Source organism: Eschscholzia californica, unplaced genomic scaffold (assembly GCF_041429995.1).
Source record: "Eschscholzia californica isolate CP2 unplaced genomic scaffold, dmEscCali1.0.p SCAF_4, whole genome shotgun sequence".
Lineage (NCBI taxonomy): Eukaryota > Viridiplantae > Streptophyta > Magnoliopsida > Ranunculales > Papaveraceae > Eschscholzia > Eschscholzia californica.
The window spans coordinates 56443357-56460288 of record NW_028238461.1 but is presented as its reverse complement, the minus strand read 5'-3'; the positions used below and the strand labels follow the sequence as shown (position 1 = coordinate 56460288).

Below are 16932 nucleotides of genomic sequence, written 5' to 3'. Positions count from 1 at the left end.
ATACTTTTATTCATTAGTGAACATCACAAAGTACATGGTAGAATTCTTATTCCTCTCCTCTGAAAACTTCATGAGAGTTACATACATTCAAATGTAAAGTGCCTCATGAAGAAAAAAGAATTGACTAGACACAGACACAAAGATCTTATAGATCGAGAATTAAAGCCCCTAAAGGTCGACAAAAAGAAAATTACAACAATTAAACTAATAAAAGTGAAACCTTGATAGTACTTTTCTCTTGACTTGTAATTTCATCTTCAATCTTCTTGAATTGTTCATCGTAGAATTCGGCGATATTGAATTTTCTTTTCTCACTGACATCTTTATCCATACTTTCATTCCTTAAACATATACAATCACCAACAAATGGAATAAATCTTTCATCGAATTTAATTTTTGTAATTTTAGGAAATGAATATGTGATCCATGTTAGAGAAAGAAATAACAAGGAGAAGAAGAAGAATCAATAAGAAAAATTGTGTGGAATAAGATTCAATTTCATAGAATCTCTCTCTAAAACCTACGCTCCAAGATCTTATTATAGATATAATATAAAACAATCATTCTATATTTACGAAGTCAAAGGGGTCCCGGGAGCGCCAAAAACATTAAGGAGAGGTACCTTTAAAACTTCCAAAATGTGAGGGAGTACTATTTTTCTTCATTACCACTTTTTCTTTTGGGACATCGAGGATCGCTAGCTGAGTACTATTGCAGGCGACTCTTCGTCGAAAATGTGAGGAAAAGATTTCGAGAAAAAAATAGTGGTGGTTAGAGGTAGTGGTGGTGGGAGGATAAAGAGAAAAAATATACGAATTTTTCTACTATCAATAAGAGTCTATAAACGATCTTTACGTGCTTGAAAATAAGTTTGTTCAGATCTAATATTTTCTGGGTTATTTTTCTCTTTCTAAAATTCTCTTTTTTAAAAAAATAAATAAATTTGAAAACAATAATTTATAATTTTAAAATGAAATTAAAACCCCACATCATGCATAGAAACACAAATTAAATTTGAGTTTGGAACCTCTCTTACAAAGAATTTAGTGGCTCCATAATTGGTCAAGCTCCCATCCTCATTTTTTTTTTTGTTAAAGAGCTCCCATCCTCATTTGCGAGCCCCGTTGCATTTGGTCGTGTGGGACTTTCCAATTCAAACCCCGCGAAAATGGAATTCATTCTAGATATTGCCGCCACCTCACCCGTCACCTAAAATCCCAAATGATTAGCAAAAACACACATTTTTTCCGACACTTCCCTCAGTATCAGTCAGTAGTCAGATAGAGAGAGAAAGAGAGAGAGTTAGCGAGAAGAAGAAGAAGAAGTGATTCGCAGTTGGAGTATCATCATCATCATCATCAATGGATCCATTCATCCCTGGGACAGAGTTCCCTTTCAAGATCGGACTCTCCGGTCACAGTGGTCATCTCCGTCTCGAGCCTCTCCCGCCTGTTCAATCATCCAACCCTATCAATTCTCTCCCCGATTTTGTTCTCGTCAGTACTCTATCTCTCTCACTATCTGTCTCTCTTACCTTGTTCTTGGATTACATTTGTTGAAACCCTAGATATAATTTTCTTTAATTTTTGCCTAACCACATTAAGAGATACTATTACTTAAATTCTTGTTATTGGATTGGGTTCCTGTTAGATTTTCAAATTGGGTTTTTGTTCTTGTTGATACCTAATTTTTATTCTTTCTCCCTTTCCCAGCCACCAGCTTTTGAACCAGAAACACCTGAAACGATAAAGAAGCATTTGAAAGAAAAATATCTGACGCCCCAATTAGACCCTGACATGTTTTCCGCAGAGAAGGATGGAAGGCAATGGGATTTTAATTGGTTTGATAAGGCAAAGATACAATTAGACCCGTCTTTGCCCCGGACTGTGATGGTTCCTAAGTGGGAATTGCCCTGGAGGCGGAAGAAGAACGAGAAAGGAATATGGATACCAGAATCAGTGGAGGTACGGAATTTATAATCTCATTGTCAGTATGGGTACTAGAGTTAAAGAAAAAAAAAAAGCCAACAAGGAATATTTGTATGTGACTATTAACACGTTGTTTCGGATTTCATGAGTTGCTGGAAATGGTTATGCTTTTTCAGGTAGATGTATCAGAACTAATGGAAGGAGCTCAAGCTTCCGGTGCTTCGCGCATGCCTGGACCTGCAAAGGATTTTGTCAGGGGTAGCATCAGTAATCGTCCTTTCCGTCCAGGAGGTCTAACTGAATCTCAATCTTCCGAAAAGGTTCTTCCTGAGGGTGCTACAAATGGTGATTGGGTACGTGAAGTACTTGAAGGTGGTCCTGCCCAGACTGTTCCTCCTGGCTTTAAGCAGGGTGTGGATCTTGGTGATCTCAAGGTACTCGTAGTTTTACTAGGTAAAGCTGATGTTTCTTTCATTTGACGAGAAATATTCGGCGAAAGGAAAGTTCTGTCTAATTGCACACTCCTTCTGACACTTTTGTCTTTTCGTAGGAATATCCATCGTCGTGGAAAACTGTGAAGAATAATGAGTTTAACAAGAAAACTGTGGAGGATAATGAGTTCAACAAGAAAGCTGATGAAATTTTTGTCAGTTTAATCTCTCCTCTCTGTCTCTCTCTCTCTCATATATTCCATTTGTCTAGTTTGGTCATTTTGGGTTGAATTGCTAAATGGTTTTCATCTGATGCTCTGCTCATACAAATTTCTACGCTATCACATATACACACTTCTCAGAGTTGCTTTGTCTTTAGAGTTGATGTTGAGTTGAAAAGTATCATCATCACAAAGTAACAACTTTTAATTCAATTTCATGTGCCCGACAACATGCAAATTTAGATCTTACCTTGTGAAGGAGTTAAGATTTGTGTTAGGGCTTTTCAATTCAATCATTTGTTTTACTTCTTAGAATCTTATTCATTTTTATTTAGTATTAGTGTGTTTTGCTTTTATGTTTATGTTTAGACTGAGGTTTTTCAATTTTATTTGTCTTCAGAGTAGGTTGAATATTAACTTTGATGACTTATTCAAGAACGCCTGGGAGCATGATGTTATTCAAGATTCAGTGGAAGAGGGTAAGTGATCCCAACTTTGATTTTTTCTTATGCAAATTTATGCATCTAAGTTGCTTAATGCTGTGAATGACCCAAGGAAGGAATCCTGTTCGTAGTACTAAATTTACTGTTTTACCCTCTCCAAACATGTTTATCGGAGGTCCTTCGTGGGGTCGCTTTATCCGCTTTATACATGTCCTTTAATTGCCATATGCAAGAATTCAAAAATATATTGTCTGTGATTAGTGTAGCCCCAAGCCTTAGCAGTTAACGTAATTGTCCCTGCTTTTGCCACCACAGGCCAAGCCCACAGGTATAAGTTTTTTTTCTTGGCGAAGGCTTTACGAGCCCACCTAAAAGGCCTCGACACTTACTAAGCTTGAAAGTACACCTATAACAAGTTTTCAGAAAAAGTACACCTATAACAGGTTGACAATCTCACGAGCGATATCAGACTATCACAATCCTTCACCGTCGGCGAAAAACCGTCGTCGGCTCTAATACCACCTGTGACACCCCAAGCCTTAGCAATTAACGATGTTGTCCTCGCTTTTGCAACCCCAGGCCAAGCCCATAGGTACGGGGTTTTGTTCTTGGCGAAGGCTCCCTCCACGAACCCACCCAACAACTAGAAGGAGGACGGACAGTAGTATGGAAGACTTGATTAGGGTTTTCTAAATTTTTTTCCTTTCTGGTTTAACACTTTCTAACTTTACAAAATTATTATTTCTTAGAGTTCGGTTGGTTCGGTTTGGGCGGTTTCCAGAAACTCAAGTCGAGGCCAAACCAGACTGATTTGGGTTATTCGGTTTCTCGGCCAAACCGAATCAAATGATGATCGGTTTGGCCCAAAAACCGATCGGTGCGGTTCAACTTGGTTTGGTTCGGCCAAGTGGTTCGGTTTTTGCTCACCCCTAGGCACTTACTAAGCTTAAGCATACACCTATAACCCATGTTCCGGACACCCTCGCGAGGGATGTCGGACTATCACAATTAGCCTATTGAAACTTTAGGCTTTTTTTTTTTTTTTTTTAATTTATCGCTACTTTGAACTTTTTTAATAATTACTTTTACTTTTTCGCCACTTTAAAATTCATGAAACCATGGTTGCAACACAAATGTGTTATACTATCTATTTCATGCTTCTTCTTACGACTATTTGTCAGATTCAGAGATTGCTACTGAGAAAATTGAAAAACAAGAAGAGAAGGTTGATAGAGGCAGTAGTGATCCTGTAACCGAATCCTCGGTGTTGGACGAGATACTCTCAGCTGATCCAATAGGAATAACTTCTACACCAGGTAAAACTGGTGAGCAGCAGCAGAAGGAGGTAATTTATTTAAATGCTGATTACTCCTGATTTCCAATGTATATTGATATCATCAGCATAAGGATGTTTCTCCATACCATGAGAAATCCTATATCTTGTTCCTCCCCTCTTGTAAATATTTTGTTTTTTTAAAATATTCATTCAAAGTTTCAAAAAAAAAAAATATGTTTCTCCATACCATTGAGCCTTGGTTGGGTTATTTAACTTCTCAGTAGAATCTTCACGTACCTTTTTTTATCGCATTCCTGTTACCCCATATCAAATCGTCTAACTATGAATGTATTTCTGATCTTTAGGCCTGGGCTGTCAGTGGAGGGAGTGAAGGGATTGCGGATCGTTTTGGTGAACTTGTTCCTGATATGGCCCTTGATTTTCCTTTTGAATTGGATACTTTCCAAAAGGAGGTATAGATCATAATATCATATACTTTTGGTTTTTGGATGGTGAAATTAGTCTTTAATTTTACTAGTGTAACTTGGAGTATTGAGATGGTTGAAGGAATGAGTATAATTATAACCATTCTAGACAATATATCATCTTAAAATTGGACCTTTTTGATCTTTTAGTAACTGGTTGGGTCAGTTGGAGCGAAATATTGATTTATTGATGGTAGGCAGGCTGTTATTCATACAATTGGTTGTTTTAGATGGTACATTTTCCATTTCTTTTCTTGGTTGAGTTTTATTCCTGGCATATCATGGTGCTTAGAGCTGGAGTTTGCTTATGAAGCACATGTTAGTTAAGTAACTGTGTATCATGGAGCCATGCCCTGTGTTTATTTCCTGTTGTCTTGTTGTATGGTTCTAGGTGTGCATCTGTAGCTGTCTACGCAATCATGAATACATAACTACATAACAGTTCACTAATGGGTCTACAATGTTCGGCGAAGTGCATGAATATTTTTCCTGAGAATATATTTTCATTTCAAATATAAAATTAGCGACTTTGTATTTCATTTACAATTTTCTCTTATAAGGGAAGCCCAACTCTCTGGCAACATGTAGGTGGGAAAAAAGGTGAAAATTGATTAATAGGATGGCTAAAGCCTAAAAGGGCGACAGTGGAATAATGTCTTTTGCGAGTCATACTAGTCAAGGAATTAAATTTGAAAATATCTCGGTCGAAATGACCAAAATATTTTCATTTCCATGCTTACGAAATTTAATTTAGTTTTCTCTTAACATTGCCTTGTCAAGGAAATAAATATCGAAATATTTTGGTCGAAATTACCGAAATATTTTCGACCAAAATATTTCCATTTTCATGTCTACCAAAATTTCCACCAAAACCGAAATTTCGTTCCGTGATACTAGTATTTTGAAGTAATTAGAATGTCCTGAAACATTTGTCTCATGACTACTGATAATGACTATAAACAAATAGTGTCAATCTAGTATCTTTCCTCTTTCTGTTAATTTAGTACATAATTATTACCATGTGTGCATGGATCTTTTTACAATGTCCAGTGGAACATGTGCGTTAGAGGGACGATCTTTTAACTTACACCTCACTCATCTTCCCATAATTCTTTACAACGGAAATACTATTGTAGAAACTGAATCCAACATAACATGCAAAGTACGCAAGGAAGTTCATTCATTTTGATATGTTCAAGTCTAGTGATTCACGTTTGGTTATACATTGCTTAAGTAATGAATGTTCTTATGTGTAAGAGTCGTTGGCATTCATTGGCTTGTCATACATCTTCGAGTGTGTGTGACTTTTGTGCCCCGTGGAAAAAGGTATGCTTAATGTAGAAATATTTTCTTTGGTAATTTATTAAGAGATTAATGGATAGTAGTTTATGAAGTAAGAGATTAATGATAAGTATTCCGAGAAGATTATGGAGATCGAGAGATTATGGTACTCTGAACAGTTTGCTGGGCACACCTGTGAAGAGCCAAAAGCATTTATATATCGCCCCGAACCACTAATTGTGGGGTCACAAATGGAAAATACACAAAATGCTGCGCTGACCGCGACAATAGTTATGGTGTCAAACGGCGTGATAATATCCTCTTTTAAATTTTCGAGACTTCAGATGTGGCCTTCCATAAGTAATGCCATTCTGTTATCTCTATTAGGGTTAACTTACGTGGAGGTCTCAGCAACGTACTATGATAGGGTCTGGAATGCGGTCAACTTGTTACAGGTCATTACCACGTGTGTGATGGTATTTATTGTTAAAGTACTCCTTCAGTCTGTATAGCTTTAAAAAGTTTCTTTGCTTAGAGAAGGGTAATACAATGAACTATAAATGGGATAGGAGTCTCTGACAATTGATTAACTTTTCGGAACCTTTTGCGGCTACATAAGTTAGTTCAGATGTAGTACGGTGAAGGTTTGAATTTGTTCTTGCATTCTTATCCCTTAAGCAAATAAACAATTAGGGGCTTACCCTGACCCTAAAGGACTTCAAAATTTGTTATTACCATCATAAGACCTAGCAAATAAATTGTTTAATTGTTTTTTACATATATCGGATGTGTGACGATGTGATTATATCCATCGTGATAATTTAATGAACCTCAAGAAGTTCTCATTTTGGTTTTGTTATTAAAATCAGGCTATCTATTATCTCGAAAAGGGGGAGTCTGTATTTGTAGCTGCTCATACATCTGCGGGAAAGACCGTCGTCGCAGAATATGCATTTGCGCTGGCATCAAAAGTATGATTCTAGTTTGACTAATCATTAACTACCAATATCCGAGATAAACACATATAGAAAATAGTATTATTCTGGATTTTTTTTCCTTTTGCATTAGGTCGTCTCATACTTGATCCCGCCTGTAATACATGTACATACTTTACCTGTTACAATTTTGTCCTGCACATGTCATTATGCACTGTTGCATTATTTCCTCAGTTTCTAAGAGATCTTGTTTTGTTCCAATTTTTCCTTATGCAGCATTGCACACGAGCTGTGTACACTGCTCCAATAAAAACTATCAGTAATCAGAAATACAGGGATTTTAGTGGAAAATTTGATGTTGGCCTTCTGACTGGGGATGTCAGCTTGAGGCCCGAGGCTTCTTGCCTAATTATGACTACTGAAATATTGAGGTCAATGCTCTACAGAGGTGCTGACATTATACGAGATATTGAATGGGTAACGGGATTTGCTTTCTATTGCATATTACCCATTATGATTTGTTTCACGAGCTACTCTTGCTTTCCGATATTTCTCTAGATTTCTGATCTCTACAGATTATTACTGTGATGATCTTTGGTTGCTGGGTATTTGGACACAGGTGATATTTGATGAAGTGCACTATGTTAATGATGTCGAAAGAGGTGTTGTATGGGAAGAAGTTATTATCATGCTCCCGAAGCATGTCAATATTGTTCTCCTTTCAGCAACGGTTTGTAGTTTTTTCCTTTTCAGCTACCACATCATTACTATTTTCAAAAGTATTTTTTTTTGTACTTCTATTATCTTCAATATATTTCTAATAATTTATCGCCAAAGCTTTTATTTATGGTTTTGTGCTATTCTATGCACTTTGTCTTCAGTTGAGCAGGACATAGCTTAATTATGTCATGCTTGTTGAGTGATATCACTTGTAAGTTGTTATGGGATTTATACCATTGCCGTTACTTGTAATATTTAACAGCATAGAGATGTGATTGAAGAAAAACATAAATGTTTTAAGTGGTTTATCTAGCTACTCTTGTACCCGTGTTATGTGGGACAGTTGAGCAGAAAGGCAAAGGTTTTTTAGTTGGTTTTATTAAATCAGGTTGTGTATTTGGGTGCTTTTTACCTATTAACACATGAGTTAACCAGTTATAGCCCAATTGATGCATAGAACCATTTGACAGGAAACCCTCTCTTGAGTTTTATCTAAAAATTGAGTCCTTCAAACGAAGGCCTGAGTTGCTTTTGATCTGTGATCAGTGGTAATGTTTCCTTTTGTTATTTGCTGTTTCGTTGGGATTACTGAACCATCAGTACATGTAATTGTAGGTGCCAAACACTGTAGAGTTTGCTGACTGGATTGGTCGTACAAAGCAAAAAAAGATCCGTGTCACTGGGTCAGTCAGTAGCAATTCAAACACATCCATATTTCTTTTCTCCTCATTAGATCTTGTTAATTCAGAGGCTTTATTTCTGTTGGGACGAAAAGTGCTAGAAAGAAATCTAGTTTTCTTTGAGCATAAATGTTCCTTTGAAACCTAATTTTCTTTCTTTCCCCTATGTTTTGATTACAGGACCACAAAAAGACCAGTTCCTCTAGAGCACTGCTTATTCTATTCTGGAGAACTATATAAAATATGTGAGAGTGAAACTTTCCAACCCCAGGGAATAAGAGCTGCAAAGGACCTTTTCAAGAAAAAAAATTCAAACACAGTGGGGGGTAGTTCTGGATCTTATTCAGGGTCTCAAACACCTCAAGGTGGTTCTCAAGTGCGGAACCAACGTGAGAATTCCAGTCGTGGCAAACAACAGAAACATTCTGGTCCAAAACATGTTGGAAATTTTTCAGGGTCTGGTGGGGCAAGCCAAACAAATTGGGGATCAAGGAGATCAGAAGCTTCTTTGTGGCTGTTGCTTATCAACAAGCTCTCAAAGAAGTCCCTTTTACCTGTAAGGAACATATTGTCTTGGTATAAATTTTATCATGATGTTGTCTAGAGGCCGAAGGCAACATGACAGACTTCATTCAAGCATAAGAAAATCTAGATCAAACTCTAGGAGCTTAATTCTCTAGCCATACAAGCATCTCAAGTTCTTATATATAACTAGCTTGTTTCTACCATTGCTTGTGAATTGTGAGTTCAGGTGGTTATCTTTTGCTTTTCAAAGAACCGTTGTGATAAATCTGCTGATAATCTGACTTCAACTGATCTTACAAGTAGTTCAGAGAAAAGTGAAATTCGAGTTTTTTGTGACAAAGCCTTCTCGCGTCTAAAGGGATCCGATAGGAACCTTCCACAGGTATTTCTGAGCTCCGTTAGTGACTGTCTTCATTTTGTATGAAGTTTAATAGCTGATATACCGTCACTACTTTCTGCAGGTTGTCAGGCTCCAAAGCCTTCTGCGTAGAGGGATTGGGGTGCATCATGCAGGTCTGCTTCCAATTGTTAAAGAAGTTGTTGAGATGCTCTTTTGCCGTGGCGTGATTAAGGTGACTGTACAAATGACCTGCCTAAATCCCTATTTTTGTACCAAGCTGCTAATGCTTCTTTTGTACTAGCTCACAGGACTAAGAGGTCTTATCTAATTCTTGTTTTTCATTCCTATTTACCGAGAAACATAAATATATTTGGTACTTCTTTGAAACTCTGAAAGGGTGATCTAAGTAATTGTTTCAGTAAGGAATAAACTTCACAAAGTTCAGTCTCGTTAGAATAAATCATGACCAAGTAAATTGTTTGGCTGTATTCCTATGCACACATGAAATCACACATACAAACATATACAAACTGGAGAAGCTGCTATCCGGAAGAAATACTAGAGTGCACCACATGCCTAATCACCAGAACCTTATATCTACTATTTCTGTTTCTGGTCAATAGCACTAACCTTATTTTCCTACTACATCTTATCAGTGCCATATAAGTTATTATAATGTACATTTACAAATCAGTGGGATGATTCACTTCAAACTTCAAAGGAATGCTGTGGCATGAATCTGTTATTGAAGTTTCACTACAGCTACTAATGCGGACTAACTTTCTTTCCATGCTTTTGGCTTTTGATTGACACCTCAGCATTTAGAATTACATATTGATAATTGATGATATACAGATTACAGAACTTAAATGAAAGACACCCATTTGAAACAATGAAGATGTAGCTTTCCAGTTATCTTTTGCCTGTCAATAACTCTGTATGTAGAAACAAAGTGCTTAATTTTGTTACTGCTCCCTTCAGATGTTCCCTTTTTCAGTATCTTGTTGTGGCATATTCATGAAATCTCATGAATATCTCTTATATTTATTGTTAGAGTGCTGTTTATTTTCTCTTCTTTTGCAGTTCAGCTGAACTCACTATCCTTAATCTGGTATATTTGATTGATACTTTTCCTTTTTATGTAGGTTTTATTTTCTACAGAGACATTTGCCATGGGGGTTAATGCTCCAGCAAGAACAGTAGGTCCCTTCTTGTTTTTTATCGACATTTATACGTTTGGGTGTAATCTAAATGACCCGCTGATCAGTATTTGTATTTTGATGGTTCTATATGTCATTATGATTTTGAATGGTCATTTTGGTTTTGAATTTGACAAATCATTTGAACGGGAACTTTTGTTGAGCATATATAATCATAAATGAATGTTCACTCTGTTTAGCATTTCACTCTTTCATAGTGTAGGTGAGGCTGAATATTGTTTTTTTGTTAGTATATTTTAGTTTTTTGTCATATCTCCAATCATCGGTGATTAACTGGGTATAAATATAAATGCAGCTGGTAATATATTTCAGATTGATGCGTCACATGACGTAGTAAATACTCAAAATAATTTGTGTTCAATAATTGTAAACCTTTTCAAGTTTGACATTTTTGTTCATATTCTTATATAAATGTATTGATTGAAGACCTAACCAAGGTGTCAGGATTAATGATATGGAGCAAGAAATCAAAATACTAGATTCTAGAGGGCACCAGGGAAAGGTCTTCTGTTTTTATCACGAAAAGTGAATTATTTAAAATGAAATATGTGCCGAAGTAAGGATATACCTCAAATATGCCCAACTTTCTAATTTCCTTATTTTGTTTTCTTATTTATTTAAACAAAACTATATTTTGCCTTTCATTTTGCATTCTTTACTACAGAAAGGACATGTGCATGCACAATGTAGGCACGTCTTAACGTGACATAAATACGCATCTAAATTAACTCAGTATTCTGACTCTGGGGTTTCTACAATCTATATAGTGTGAAAGGAGATTGTAAAGAGACTAGTGATCATTGTCTACTATTCAGTCACATTTTGTGTAAGGTTAACTGCGCTATGTTTTAGTCATGGAAACTTGTTTTCTTATCATACACAGCATATCTGTTCACCAAAAGTTTTCTTTTCTTGTTATTAAGCTATGCAGTTTAAGTTGACTTTTTTAGTAATACTAAAACACCGTTGAGCTCATCTTGGCTTTTCCTGCAGGTTGTTTTTGATACTTTGAGGAAGTTTGACGGAAAGGAGTTCAGACAGTTGCTGCCGGGTGAATACACTCAAATGGCCGGTCGTGCTGGTAGGAGAGGACTTGATAAGATTGGCACTGTTATCGTGATGTGTCGTGATGAAATCCCAGAAGAGAGGGATTTGAAAAATGTCATTGTTGGAACTGCAACTAGGCTTGAATCTCAATTTCGACTTACTTATACCATGATCTTGCATCTCCTTCGCGTTGAGGAGCTGAAGGTAATTGTAATCAGTTTGTGGATAAAATACAAGTCGTATACTTGAATTCTACACTCTTGGTGTTATTTCATTTACTGGAGCTTCCACTGGAAGCAGTGTTTCTAGGGTAATTTGCATCTTATTGCTAACTTAGTAGGCTAGTACCTTGTCTTTTCTTTATTTTTTAATCTTTTTATTGCTTCCTAAATTTGTTTTGTATCTCAGCTAGACTCAGGATTCCTTGATTGAGTGATAGTGGCTCATAAAGGTCAATGCAGTTATAAAGGACATTGATTGTGGGTTTAAAATCTGGATCAAATTATATTGTCTTCTGTTCGTATCTACATATAGGCTGATATTTTGTGCGATGAGTCAAATTAGTAAAAAATGACATTTCTAAATCTAACATCTATTCTCAGAAGATTTGCAAATAACTCACCTAATGTTGTGATAATAGGTGGAAGACATGCTTAAGAGAAGCTTTGCAGAATTTCATGCACAAAAGAAACTCCCGGAAAAGGAACAACTTCTCATGCTAAAGCTCGCACAGCCTACAAAGACTATTGAGTAAGTAATTTATGGTGATCACCTTAAGGGTTAACACAATTTCTGTCTACCTATTGAGGGGCACCAAAGCCAAACAGATAGAGGCAACTTCCTTTGTTTGTAGGAGTTACTGAGGGGGGAAATAAGCACTCCAGGGTGCCTTTTTCAGTTGCATTCTTGATGTCCCCAGTTAATAGATTTTTATTCAACTCTTAACTTGGCTTATATATTTGTGTAAGCTGTTCAATTTCAGGTGTCGATGTATTTCCTCATTAGTATGATACTTAATTTCACTTGCCGTTGTCTGACAGATGCATAAAGGGTGAACCAGCGATTGAGGAGTACCATGAAATGATGATTGAGGCTGATAAACTTAGGGATTTTGTGTTAGACACACTCATGCAGTCTTCTGCTGCGCAACAATTTCTTAGTCCTGGAAGAGTGGTAGTCATTAAATCACAAGCAGTGAGTACCTGTTCTATCTAATTATTATTATCTAAACTTCCACAGGACATCATAGAGTCACTTCAATCACACTAATTCAGCATCTTATGGCTTTTGCTTGTGGTGCATCGAAGTGCTATCTTTTGCTGTTCCAGTAAATGGTTCCTGATTAGGATCAAGTTAAGAGTTACAATTGCCTAATCTGGAATCATATGTTGCCTAACCTTGTGATTATAGGAGGCGTGACTGCATTTTAGCTGTTCGCTTATAGCTATTGTCGTTTGCTTAAATTTGATATGTGTAATTTTTATTATGATACCTTATTCTCTTAGACTTGTAGTTCTCTTTAAATCCCTCAGCTTGGCCTCTCCCTAGACACACATATACATGCCTTTCCAGCATTACATCTGTAGAACTGCTAGTAATGTCCAAGAATTAGTAACTAATTATTTTCTACTTTATACACTTCATTAGGGTGGCAACATCGATAGATTCTCCTCCATTTGCTGAATAACTCCCGTTTACAATTGACAGGCCCAAGATCACCTACTGGGAGTCGTCCTGAAAATCCCTTCTGGTAGTAACAAGCAATATATTGTGTTGGTGCTGCGACCTGATCTACCATCATCCATGCAGAGTCCTTCAGCTAGTGATAAATCACTAAAGAAGGGGGATGAAAAACTCCAAGGTTACTATGTTGTTCCTAAAAATAAGCGTGGTATGGATGATGAGTATTTTTCAGGTGTTAGTTCTCGGAAAGGTACAGGTGCTGTAAATATAGAATTACCACGCCGTGGTACTGCAGCTGGAACGAGTTATGAAGTTTTAGCAATCGATCATAAAGAGTTCTTAAGCATTTGCAATTGCAAAATGAAGATTGATCAAGTTGGGCTTCTCGAAGATGACAGTAATGCGGCATACTCAAAAACAGTTCAACAGCTTATAAGTCAAAAACCCAACGGAATTAAGTATCCACTTGCCCTGGATCCCATCAAAGGTTTGTCCTTGCACTCTAAACATTGATTCTGACATGATTTGAACGAAACTTTAGTAAGCTAGTTACATTTGAATATGATGTTTCTAGGTAGAGTTTAGGCTGAATTAGGACCCTTGAAAGAGCTTAATTCTAGTCGGCTACAGCATGCCATTAGGGTGCTATAAATAGGTAAAACTTTCATTCCATTTCTTGATTGAAAAATCTTCCATCTTATTTGGTCTGTTTTTATGCTCATCTTAAAAGTTAAATAATAATGATTGGTTTCCTTAAGGATGGACATTAAGCTGAAAAACAAATATCGGGCTTCACATGTCTTATCTGTTATATTATATATGTGAGTTTCTATACTAAGTGATTGTGTATTACTTATTTTATTTGCTAAATCAGGGTTTAGATAGCAGGTTGTGTACATTGAGTGGTTCGGGAATAATAACATCTGGTTTCTATTACTCAGTCTCAGTTATTTGAATATTGACAAACAGTAATTTTGTGTGGCGAATCTATTTCAGATTTGAAGCTTAAAGATATGGTGTATGTGGAGGCATACCATAAATGGAATAAACTATTGCTTAAGATGTCGGAGAACAAGTGTCATGGATGCTCAAAATTCGGGGAGCACCTGACTTTAATAGAGGAGCTACACAAGCACAGGGATGAAGTTAACGCCCTGAAGTTTCAAATGTCAGATGAAGCACTTCAGCAGATGCCCGACTTTCAGGGCAGGGTAAATTCTTGCACAAATAAAACCTAGCTTATTCTTTACTTGGTCACCGATGTATGGTATATAGATTTTTTCATTGAGACACGAATTTGTGACCTCGACCTCAAACATCATTGTTTGAGCTCGAGCTAATGAATCCTAGAGTTTAACGGGATATGGTACAATTTTCCCAAATCAGGCTTTACTTGTGACTTTTGAGGATGTATGGCTATTAATTCAAACCTTTGAGCTAATTTTCCATTTACGTGAAAAACCAGCGGTTTTAACCATTGTAATATTGAAGTTTTTGCTTTTGCAGATTGATGTGCTAAAGGCAGTCGGTTGCATTGATGCTGACCTTGTCGTTCAGATCAAGGGGCGTGTAGCATGTGAGATGAATTCTGGGGAAGAGTTGATATCGACCGAGTGTTTGTTTGAGAATCAATTGGATGATCTGGAACCAGAGGAAGCTGTGGCTCTCATGTCTGCCCTTGTATTTCAACAGAAGAATACTTCTGACCCATGTCTTACTCAGAAGTTGGCCTCGGCAAAGAAGAGGTTATTCTTCAGTCTTTATTCATTTCCTTGTATAAGCCACTGAAAATATTTATGTGGGTATGGTATTACTTGTCAGTCTTGAGGACTAGTTGTCCAATATAACATTTTCGGGGTTTGTTCTTTTGCCCACTCCTGTTTTGTCACCTTCATTCTTTTTCTTTTACTCGGTCTTCCCTCCTTGTATGTATAAAATAAATCCCTCAATTAGGTATATAGTGAGAGTCTGAGGTGATGTCCCACCTGCTTTTATTATGCTTTCTTTAAATACCCACTTGCGAGATTATGCAAATTTGTTCCAAATCTTCTTCCAGTTGACAGAAAATGAATTTCCATTTTAGATTGTACGAGACAGCAATTAAACTTGGAGAGCTTCAAGCCGACTTTAAGCTACCAATAAGTCCGGAGGAATATGCACAAGATAATCTTAAGTTCGGTCTTGTTGAAGTGGTGTACGAGTGGGCAAAGGTTTGTACTCTTGTATTCTGAACCAATTGCTGGTTCCATAAACATATGCAGGTCCATCTTCTCTAAATTTTCTGCAATTCATTTTGTGGCAGGGAACACCATTTGCAGATATTTGTGAACTTACAGATGTTCCAGAAGGCCTGATTGTGAGAACTATTGTTCGACTAGATGAGACATGCCGTGAATTCAGAAATGCTGCATCAATCATGGGTAACTCAGCACTCTACAAGAAGATGGAATTGGCTTCAAATGCAATCAAGCGTGATATTGTTTTCGCAGCGAGTCTTTACGTCACTGGTGTTTAGTGTTCGTCGACTCTCATCTCTGCCAAAGTCGACCTTGAGAGCTATGGGACCATTTTCTGACACATAGCAAGATGATGACTTGGAAATTGATGTGAATAATACTGTAATGGTTGCATTCCCTGGAAAGGAAACTTTTGAAGAACTTGAGCTCACTAGTACTATAATTTCATTTTTGGATTTCTTGTTTCATTTTCTTCTATGAAAGAAGAAGAGTTGAGAAACAATGAAGAAGACAATGGTATTGATAGATCAGCTAAATAGAAAGAAGAAATAAACTCTGAACAATTTCAGAAGGCTAATATTTTATCATGTAAACAAATCCTCATAGTGAAGTGCCTTTCGACAAGTTCCAAAATTATACCAAGGGGCTAGTCGAAAATTTTCCATTTTGACCCCCGAAAGATGACCAATTCACCAAAATGGCTCCCTAAAGATGACTAGTTTCCAATTTGGCTTTCTTCTTCATTTTTCAGTCAGGTGTAAAAATGTCCCTACTCGTAACTTCCATGTCAGTTATAACATTTGAGTCCCAAAATTCATTGTAACTTGTCAAATCAACTAATTTGGTTAGGGGGGCAAATTAGAAGCTGGTCGTCAAGTAATTGGAATTAACCCATTTTTCAGTCAGATGTAAAACTGCCCCTACTCGTTAATATTTAAAATTGATTGTTTGTGAACAGTCTGCATGCGGTCCGGCCTAGTTTTGGGCACAGGGCTTACATGATTTAAAAACCGAATTAGATCAGCAACCTCTTGAATGTGAACGAGTTTTACGTTTCTTGAGAGATTTAGATCTCAATTGATCTGTTCTAAGATTGAACCCTCCACGGCCACGCTTCTTGTCTAGTGTATACTACTAGGTTTGGATTGATATCTCTAGATAGTGCTAGTGTTGCTCAGCAGACTGCTGATATCTACGTCGATACCACAAAGAACAAATTATTCATTTACTCAACTCTCCTGTATACAATTATAATACCATCTAAACGTATTCTGCATTATCTTTATTATTTTTGCGTGACAAAGATTTACGTCATGAATTTTACGCACGAGAGAGATATCACCCATATCATTCCAATATTGTGGCATGCAGAAACGGGGATTTACGCCATGACCTACGTCGATATCGCTGTATGATTGAATTGATCTTGATAACTACTACTTATAAGAAGACTCCAAGAAAAACCTAAAATGATATTGTT

The 16932-nt window shown here is 36.8% G+C and overlaps 1 protein-coding gene across 1 annotated transcript; it reads left to right on the top strand.

Annotated features, from left to right (window-relative positions):
• The first annotated feature begins 939 nt into the window (after positions 1-939).
• LOC147546613 (RNA helicase, ATP-dependent, SK12/DOB1 protein) lies at positions 940-16029 on the top strand. Its single transcript, XM_086673885.1, has 23 exons — positions 940-1496; positions 1713-1964; positions 2105-2362; positions 2479-2574; positions 2981-3059; positions 4205-4368; positions 4665-4772; positions 6935-7036; positions 7277-7477; positions 7620-7730; positions 8336-8403; positions 8581-8956; positions 9152-9307; positions 9387-9497; positions 10411-10464; positions 11479-11736; positions 12173-12282; positions 12573-12726; positions 13240-13702; positions 14212-14426; positions 14722-14960; positions 15299-15425; positions 15518-16029. Exons 1-23 carry the CDS (start codon positions 1362-1364, stop codon positions 15728-15730), a joined length of 4050 nt encoding a protein of 1349 aa, XP_086530011.1. The 5' UTR covers positions 940-1361; the 3' UTR covers positions 15731-16029.
• Positions 16030-16932: the final 903 nt, after the last annotated feature.